This window comes from Lathyrus oleraceus, chromosome 5 (genome assembly GCF_024323335.1).
Source record: "Lathyrus oleraceus cultivar Zhongwan6 chromosome 5, CAAS_Psat_ZW6_1.0, whole genome shotgun sequence".
NCBI classification, from domain to species: domain Eukaryota; kingdom Viridiplantae; phylum Streptophyta; class Magnoliopsida; order Fabales; family Fabaceae; genus Lathyrus; species Lathyrus oleraceus.
The window spans coordinates 277,077,426-277,087,531 of NC_066583.1; the positions used below are offsets into that span (position 1 = coordinate 277,077,426).

At 35.3% G+C, this 10,106-nt stretch overlaps 1 protein-coding gene across 1 annotated transcript; it reads right to left on the minus strand.

Annotated features, from left to right (window-relative positions):
• Window positions 1-1,082: 1,082 nt before the first annotated feature.
• On the minus strand, window positions 1,083-7,334 carry LOC127083853 (ARF guanine-nucleotide exchange factor GNOM). The gene is made up of 3 exons (XM_051024195.1): window positions 6,994-7,334; window positions 5,850-6,647; window positions 1,083-5,118 (listed from the first exon to the last, which is right to left on the minus strand). Exons 2-3 carry the CDS (start codon window positions 6,588-6,590, stop codon window positions 1,438-1,440), a joined length of 4,422 nt encoding a protein of 1,473 aa, XP_050880152.1. The 5' UTR covers window positions 6,591-6,647; window positions 6,994-7,334; the 3' UTR covers window positions 1,083-1,437.
• Between the last annotated feature and the right edge of the window lie 2,772 nt (window positions 7,335-10,106).

A 10,106-nucleotide genomic window follows, 5' to 3' on the forward strand; every position in this document is an offset into this window, starting at 1 on the left:
GTATAATAACAAAGGGGTGAATTTGAAGTTCAATATTCAGAGAAAAAAATCACTGAGAATATATTGGATATGTATTACGTGATATCATAGAGGCGAATCCATATTTCAATTTTCGGACAAATTATTTACTTGTCTTTGATGTGGTTCTGATATTGGGTTTGTAATGTTGGGGTGCATTCGAATTTAAAATTCTAGAAGATGCGAAAACGGTATTTTTAAATTTCCACCAAGATGTGTGAGTAATGCATGGGGTGTAATGAACAATTCCCAATTTTAAAATGGTTAGGGATATCTATTACACTCTTAAATAACGCTTAAACTCAGACGAATCTACATGGCACGCCCCACTTGATCCTTTCATCCCCACAAGTGGGGTAATATGATCAAAATACTTTTAATTAAAAAAAATAAAATTATTGTGATTTTTAATTTTTTATTACCTGTGGAATTTGTTGCCCAGTGTACCAAAATTTCCGTAGGAAATACGTTACCAGCAAATTTTTCTACAAAATTTGAAATATATGCATTTTAACCAAATTTTTAAAAGATTAATTATAATTTTTTAGTTGTTTGATTTTTTTACCTGCAAAATTTGCTATGGGTTGTAGAAAAATTATGCAAGCAATATGTTACTTCTAAAAGATCGATATCTATATATTTTCACTGTATTTTTTTAAAAATATGATTAAAAAATATATTGGATATTTAATATTAATATCGATTTTTTTTCAATTGAGAATAATTTTTTTACAAAAATAAGGATATATTAGAATATGCGAGGGTGTTAGAATCAACTTGGGTGGCAGGTAAATTCGTCTTCATTTCATGTGCAACAATTCTAATAGTTACATGTATCTCTTGTGAAGCCAAAAATCAGTTTCTAAATAATTTGGTTCTCATGTGAGTAGATAGCTTGAAAAACACGTAACAGTTATATCTATGGCGGTAAGGATATAATCAAATACAATGAATCAGTGGTGGTGTAATCCAAATACACAATGAAAAGATAAAATCATATGGGAAACGTAGTGAAGTTTTAAAAGTATTATGTATTTAACCTTTTTGTTAATAAATGAATAATGTGAAGAAATTATGAACTTCAATTATAGATTAAAAAAACACATGTAGCAGCTAATACAAACACTTTTGAGTCAACTTTGAGTTATGTACAATTTAACAAGATAATACTTTACTATAAATGAGGAAAATTTGAAGTTACCAAACAACAATGAAATATAATATGCTCAAACTATGCCTATGTATAACATATTTCCAACAAAATGTCTCACTAGTATAGTAACAAGAATAACCCGTCGCAAAAATGGAATACCAGATGAACACAACTTCAATTCATACTTAGCTTGATCAACCTTCTCCGGTCATTATAAAGATGTCAAATTCTGAAGAATCAAGTGTAGGCAGGGATTAAAGAAAGAATTAACCAATACCGGAACCATCTTGGGCAAGTGTTTCGTTTGAGGGAACAAAAACGTATGCATCGTTTTCCATATCTTCAACTGCTTCAATCTGCTTTTGCTGCAGCAACTGTTCTGAATCATGTTCTTGGAACACCTCAGACTGTAATGAGGGAGCTATATTCTTCGTATGTAGCCATGTCAGTTCCCACAAACTATTGTCCCCTAAACCAGTTCTATCCACTAGTATGCCTTCTGATTTCATAACAACCATCGCGTTCTTCAGAAGCTCGGGAACAAGCAATTGAAGCTTCTCGCTTCTCCTTCCTCCTATTTTCACCTTCGCGTATTTTTCTGCATGCGTTAGAACGTCGACCCATAGTTTGCAGAAAACTTCAAGCTGCGATAGTTCTTGGAGTAATTGGAGGAAAACTTTAAATAATAGCTTCAAGGCAAGAACGAGAGTTTCTTCAATGTCCGTGTAGTCCTTTTGAGAGCGTGTCTGAGAAATATCAAGCAGGTCGTTCAGCAAGGTGAAGATCACTTGGTCGAAACACTGTAACCATAAATCACATGGGTGGTGAGTTTCGACAACTTCTGTCATACACTTCTGCAAAGATAGCAGCGCATGATTTCTAACCTCCTCTCTTTGATCCAAACATACTTTCCTTAGTCCTTGTACTAACCTCAACCACATTTCCCCAATATCCTGCAACATCTTTTCCATTTCCTCTTCTTTTGCCGCTTCCTTTGCATCGCTAGTCCACTTTTGTAAACAGTTGAAAGAATCTGCCATAAGATCTAGTGAAAGAATGGACCGATCCACCAGTCCTACACGAGACTCGGCAAACTGCCTCGCAGCATCTATGCAGAGAATATAATTAGCAGGGAGCAAGCGAGTTCCATCAGACATAATATATGACAGCGTATCAAATCCAATCCCGGATGCCTCCAAGTGTCTAGCAGTGACAGAAAGTAGTGACGTAATTGTCCGCCATCCTAAATGAGATCTAATGCGAGACGCATTTGCCTTAACAAGTCGGCTGACTTCCCGGGTAATCTGCTCATAGTATGCATCTGCAACTAGTGCATCAAGCTTCAAGATAAGTTGCAGGGACTTCAAAAGTTCGTCGGCCATGTCCTCTTTATAGGGAAGTAAGCGATGACAAATCCTTAGAAGTCCGAAAACAGCCTTTTCTACCAGTGCACATGGCATCACGGTTGATCTAACTATATTAGATATGTGCTCATAAACACCTTTCCATATAAGCCCAATCCTATCCCTGTTATTCAGAGTGATTGTTACCAGTAATTCCAGGCAGAAAACTGCAGTGTCTTCATTCTGAGATCTTTTGTTCCCCTTCTGAGACTGAGCTCCAGCATTGATGAGTGATCTTACCAGCTGCAATAAGGATTCAGCCTGCAGGAATTTACTTTCACTGAATATGTTGTCGATGTGACATTTTTGAATTGTTTGTACAGCTTGCTGATGGGCGGCTAGTTGTTCTTCGGTTGGTATTGCTCTTGGCTCATCAGTGGCAAGAGATAATAGTTGACTAAACCTGCTCAATAACCCTGAGGATTTCTTTGGAGTGCTAATATATTGAAGACGAGTTGATGATAAAGAATGTAAATTAAGTTTCCCATGTACAGTTTTTGTAGAAATCTCTGACTCGTCAACTGCATCACTGGCCAACTGAGTAGGTAGAAGACCTAACTTGTGCAATCTTAAGATGCAATCAAGAATATTCCTCCAACCGGTGCGGATGTAATCACCATACCTAGTTGCAATAGTGAAAACTGTTTCAGTTACCATTCGTGCTTTTGTGTCATCTCCAAAGGCTAGGACAGATTCCTCAACCGATAATGGATCCAAAATGGTGAAGAACTTGCAGAGGCACACGATCAGATCATCAAGAACATTTTCAAGATGATAGTAAGCCGATATCTTTGCAATAGCTAAGAATCCATCCATACATGTTTGGTATACCTCTTCGTTTTCAGCATTATCAAATACCACAGAAACAGCAGCGATTGTTGGGCCTGACAATATAACAAACATATCATAATCCAGGTATGCTTGGCAATCAGATATGATGTATGGAGCAGTTGTTTTTGACTTGTGTATTAGAGAAATCCACCGACTTGGGCTCAAACCAGGAGATCCAAAGCCTGATTCAGGTGTTGTGCGGATTTCATTTTTACAAATTGAATGGTAAATCTCAGACAGAAATTCTCGAGGTAGATCGTTGCCGCCATTTATATGCCTATTATTCCTGATAAAATCTGCTTCCGTCATCTTCTTTTTTACCTGCACATTGTGCTGATCTGTATTAAGCATTATAATGGAGTATGACAACACGAGTGCAGCATCCTTGTTAGCTAGGATATCTGGTGACTGTTCATAATATCTCTCAGAAAATGCTTCAAGCACCCTATGTATCTTCTGTGATTCTCCGGGCAGCCTAAAAGTCTCCAAAAATATTCGCAGGGCTGTGTCTAAGGTTAGATCTTGAAAATCAAATGTTCTAGCAAATTCAGGAAGAACCTGAACACATAATTCATCATGGTTTCCTAAGAAATCACCAATGACGTTTTTATCTAACCCAGCGGTGAATCTAAGAAAACAGGCAACACTTTGAGGATCAAGTTTGTCAGGCAAAAGATGTGTTCCTTGGAGAAACTCAAGGCCTTTTTTAGCATCACGATTGAAGTGATCAGCTCCAGTCATCAATCTTCTCTTGAAGTACTTTCTTCGGCGGATAAAAGGAACCCAATCATTTGGATCACTAAAATTTTCACACTGCTCCAGCCAGAATGGAATGTATTCTTCTAAATTCACTGGAGAATGTTCTGAACTGACAAATCCGTTACCTATCCTATCTGCCATTCCCTGCATTACAGCAATTAGACCATCCAAAGCAAGAATATGCATGGAAGATAATGGGTTATTTACTGGAAAAGCACTCTTGGACAACAAATTAGCAATATCTTCAAAGACATTACTGCAAGTAATGTCACAATCAAAGTTAATAAACATCTCCACCATGAATGTCTTTTGTCTGCACAAATCAACAAGTGCCTCCATCAAAACCTCCTGTTGCTGATATGAAGCCCCGTATTTGCTTTGTGCAAGCCTCAAAATTATACAAGAAAAAAATGCTTCTAGCTGTAATTTCAGTTCTGTCCGAAGATGGTGATACAAATTGAGAACAATGCTACATACCAATGAAAGTACAAGAGGACTCATAGACAAACCGAATTGCATGAGAATATGGAATACTTCATCTTGAATTAAACTCAGCAATCTAGGGTGATGGCGAAAGGAAGGCCCTCCCAACTCAATGGCTGAATTAATCAAAGTTAAGGCAAAAAGAGGCACATCTTCATCAAATGTTAGTGTATTTGATCTAGGATTCATTCCCATATGCTCAACAACATTCAACAAAGAGCACAAGAAATGAAATATCTCAACCATACAGGGAACTCCATATGGTTCAGTCATGAGCTGCAATTCTTGTAGATCACTCTCCTTGTCACTGCTAGCAGTAGCACTGTTTTCGGCCATTACAGTTTCTGTACCAATATATGCAGTACTAGAAGCAAGGCTCGTGGACGATGGTTGACCATCATATGCAGAGTTCAGGCTCCCATTTTCGAATTGTCTGCTTGCTGAAACTTGCTCATTATTTAGCTCACAGGTCTGCAAAAAAGATGAACATATCAATACAATTATCGAATTTATGCACGTGTTGTCCTGGTTCTCATAGTTCAGTTTTGCACCATCAAAATTTTAATGTTAATAAATTTATTAAATTATTACCTTTAAGATTTACAGACTTTATTGTACAAATATCAGCATTCGTAAATTGTAGTAATCTTCACATCTTCTCTACCTCTAACCAGTAACGATACATATACATCTTGAGAAATGTCTTTGTTTCTCACATCTTCTCTTCTTTTTTATGAGGTGCATGAACGTGATGTAAGACAAGCGGGGAGTATATACAATTTTGTTACAATTTACTTTTTTAATAAATATTTTGAAAACTACTTTTCCTCCGTCCCTTGTAATTTCCACATAATATACCTAGAAGATTTCTAGGTCATCTACCTAACCCCCTTTCTTATTTTTTCTGTCATGCGCATCCGAGGAGGAAAAGAGGAAGAGAGGTTTAAGTTCATTATTTTATTTTAAGCTGTACTTTAGACTAAAGAGCCAGGTATATAATAACTAATAAGCTATTCAACACTGTGTGCATTTAACTTTACGGAAATTGATACACGTTAATAAAATATAGAGTAAAAACTAGGGAATTTTTCCTCTTCAACAATCCACCCTTCCCCAAAAAGGAGTCTCCATTTTTCTTCCATAACATTTAACAAAATAGTCACGTCACACCAAAAAGGAGAAAGGTAACACGTATCTTATACCTCTTGTTCTGAAGTGGTGGTCCCATTTATAGATAAATTCTCTGCAATGTCAATCTTTTGAAGGTGGGAGAATATACACCTAACAAGTTCATGCATTGTATATCGAGCTATCCGCTGCAACAGCTCACCTTTGCTTCCTGCTTGATGAACTATACGGAAGCAAGTATTCACTATAGTGCAAATGTGTTGGTTACTAAGTATTACAGATGCTTTACTTTTCACACAAGCCAGAAGAACTTGTAAAATCTTCATCAATACCACTTCTTCTGATCCAGGATCCGTCACCTCAAATCTACAACTTGTGACAGCATCAACCACCAAGTCCATGGTATCAACAACATTGACTGTATTTTGATCAATCACATCCAGAGTTAAGATCTTGTACACCGACGACAGAGCAACACCAGTAATCGGTGCGCCAGTTTCATCTGATTGAATCACATCGAGAAAAGGTTGGAGATATAACGCAGGGTTGATGGAATGCCATTGCTTCTGCCATGAAAAAATCTGTCTTCTCAGTGTCTTCAAAGACTGAACGAGGAAGTGCTCCGACTGGTCATCATCCGACATATAATGAACTCCCCATCTAACATTTCTTCGCATTACCGCCAAAACAGAACCAATTTCTGCATTGATCATGCATGCTATAGTAGTTTTGTTAGGATATCCAGCACCACATTGCTCCGATTGATCCTCTACTCCATCGAGACCCGCTGGCATTTGCATCTTTAAATGTCCCATTTTGCCAAAAGGATCGGCTTGACATTTACTAGAAGAATGCAGAGATGAACAAAAGCCCTATGAAAAGCAAGACAAAAAATAAACCAATAAGTACTGCAAGATAAGTGCATACGCCTAGTGAATACGTAAGAGATCATATATATATACAAACACAGTTTAAGTCAATTGAGATGGAATTCATAATACAAATCATATATGATGATAGGATAATAGCCTTAGATCTGACATTGAATCTCATCCATCTAATCGACCAAATTTCCCTAAAAAATCCTACTTTGGGATCAAAACGATGATCTAATCCAATGGCATAACATAACCCGTTTCTGAAATTAAACTAAAATTATACAAAAGGGTCAGAGAAAAAAACAATCTTGAGAATGACGATGAAACGACGAGAACTTACAAAGAAAGTGGGTTTGGGGCATAAATCGGAGCTGGTGAAGTTACATTATTTGGAGTGTGGAATTGGAAATCATGGTTGCTTTGTGTTGTGCCACTTTCTTCACGAGAAGCTTCCCTCGCTGTTCTTGATGAGATCTTCTTCTTCTTCCTCTGTCTTTGAATCTGTAATTTGGATTTGGAATTGCTTGTGTTATACCCTTCACAAATTACTATAGAAATCTATGCTTTTGCTATTTTTCATTTTTTTATGTGTGTTTTGCTTCAGACATCATCGTCATCACGTATTCATATTCATACATATAGTATCTGATTGCGATTATGTGTTTAGTCTATCTTATGTGGTTGATCTATATAAAAAAATATATATGTCTTTGAACCTTAGTTTATTATATTATTAAATTTTCAAAAAAAAAAAGTTATGAGTTTTGATCAATTTAAAAAGAATTTTAAAATATGTGGATTGATTTAAACACATCTTTTACAATGTAGTGTAAATAAATATCATGTCAAAAAATTTGTATCAAATGTGATTGAGATCATTGGTGACTAAAAGAATTTATAGAATTGAATTATTATAAATATTTAAATTTTGAATTTAAAGAGGTTGGGTTTGTTTGATAGTCCAAGTGATGAAAAAAAAAGAAAAATATGTTTTAAGAATGTCAAAAACTAAAACATCCGAAAAAGTAGTTGGAAAGTCGACGAAAGACGTTGGAGCAACGAAGAGGTTGTTCGGCGGCCACCCCGCTAGAGCCAACAGGGCTAGAACTACGAATGTGGCAGTCGCTACAACGATGATCGATGATAATCGTGTGGCATCAGCTTGTCAATGGCAAGTCCAATCAAGGGTCCTCGATTAGTGGAATTGGTTCCGGGAGTTTACAAGTATCGTGTTTGGTCGTTCCTATTTGCGGATCTATTCGATAATGGGTCATATTTTCTTCCATTATAGATTTGTTGGGTTTCAGTCATAAATATGTATCACTATCAATACTCTTAGAAGGACTTGAAGAAAGAAAGAGGGAAAATGGTAATCTTACTAGGGAACTTATAAAGTAACTTATAGAGTTAAATGGTAGAATTTTTTTGAAATTAAAGGAATTTTGGAAAGCCTTTGGAGATATCTAAATAAACTAGAGAACACTTCTAAACATATTAGATTTGTGTGATTTATATAGAGAGAGTTTGAGAGATTAGTGAATATTTGGATAGAAAATAATGTTTGTTCTTAAAAATTTATGTGATTATTTACTTGTAACTTTTTTTGTATTCTCTTGTTACAATTACTACAAGTACAGTGAATCTTAAAGTTTGTTCTTTCCTCTATAATAGATCACTTTATCGAACTAGATAAACGAGTTCTTTGTGTTCTCGTCTTTTATCTTCATCTTTCTTAATGTAGATTTACCTGCACTAATGGTAGGTTATTTTGTTGTTTGGGGCAATTTATTTTGATTGTCATTGTTCTTTGTCTCACGCATAGTTACTATCAATAAAACTATTATTATTCTTAGATTTCATAGCTTGATATGATTGAACTTTTCAATTTCAAAATAAATGAACCTATCATGGGGAAAATGTGTTAAATTTACAAGTGAGCACCATGAGTACTAAAAGAGCTTTTTAAGAGACGACTATTTTGTATTTGGAAAGTGAAGATACAAGAAATATTAACTTTAAAGAAGTGTGTTTAAGCATTGAAAGGTGAGACATCAATGCATGCACACCAAACACAAGCAGAGAAGATCGAGATGGTAGAGAAGGCCAAAAACATCATTATTTTATGCCACATGAATAAAGTTCTAAGGAAAGTTGTCAGAAAGAAACTTAGGGATGACAATAAGAAAGGTTTGGGAAGAGTATTATAGCACTTGTCCTCATGCCCGAGTTTTGAAAACATCCTCGTACCCGAGCCCATACTCACGTGGGCGCCAATATGTATACCCGTAATTATACTCTATGACTACCTAAGTACTCATACCCGTACCCGTTACCCGCATTTTTAGTAAAAATAAATCGAACAATTATAACATATATTATCTTTTTAAGTTTTTAACAACATTAATAAAAATCAAAGATTTTATTGTTGAATTATGAAATCAACATACATTTATATTAAAATGCATAGTAGTTTAATAGTGGTATACTTTTTTTTAAATTTTAGACATGTATATGTATATAATAATATAAATAATAATATATAAATATATATTGTGCGGGCATGAGGCGGAGTTGTACTAAGTGTTGGGTTTGGGCTCCCTTTCGAAAAACTCAAATATGTTAGCCCATTTGTGTCTCACTTATTTTAAGTGGAAAAAGTAAATTTAGGTTTGGGAGAGAGAAAAGAAAGTAGAAACATCAACTTCAAAAGAGAGAAAAGATTAGAGAAATCAATTCTTGTTTTTTTACAACCAGTCTCATTAAATCGATGATTCTAGATTTGTTAACCGTTGGATCGAGCTCATTTCTGAAGGGACATGTTCCAAAACCCGTGTCTATCTTTTACCCATTGGGATCTTCAAAACAAAGTCTGAGATGAGAGATATTGCTTCATAATGAAGCTATAGATTTGAGTACTTTTCAGCTTCTTGTTTCTTATTCGTAAGCAGTTTACTTTGTGATTTTGTTGTTGCTAGCACTAGTTTGTGAATGACTTTGAGACTCTCGTTTATCCTTATTTGATTATAGTGTAGCTATTTATTTGGTTTGGATGACCCATGGTTTTTTACTCACATCGAGGGTTTTCCATGTTAAAGTATCAATGTTCTCTTGTGCCTTTATTTGTTCGATTTGCTACCATATATTTGTTGTTCATCCTTATAGGTTATTACAAGTTTATGGAATATTATATCTGATTGTACTGGTTTGTTATTGTGTGTTAATTTCACATCAGAGCTCTTGGTTAAGGGTTATTTTACTTGTTTGAATAATATAGTCAAATACAAATATGAAGATGATATTGTTGAATGGTTCTAATTACCATTTTATGGAATGGCAAGATGAAAGACTTACTAATTAGGAAGAAATTGCATTTATTGATTTTTAGTTCCGCAAAGCTGAATTTTGTGTATGATGAAGAATGGGAGTTGAACATCTACAGGTATGTGATTTTAT

Coding starts and splice junctions, on each gene's coding strand:
- LOC127083853 (XM_051024195.1), bottom strand. CDS start 6,590: ATGGGACATTTAAAGATGCAAATGCCAGCGGGTCTCGATGGAGTAGAG. Junction 5,119..5,849: donor CCACCACTTCAGAACAAGAG/GTATAAGATACG, acceptor TCTTTTTTGCAG/ACCTGTGAGCTAAATAATGA.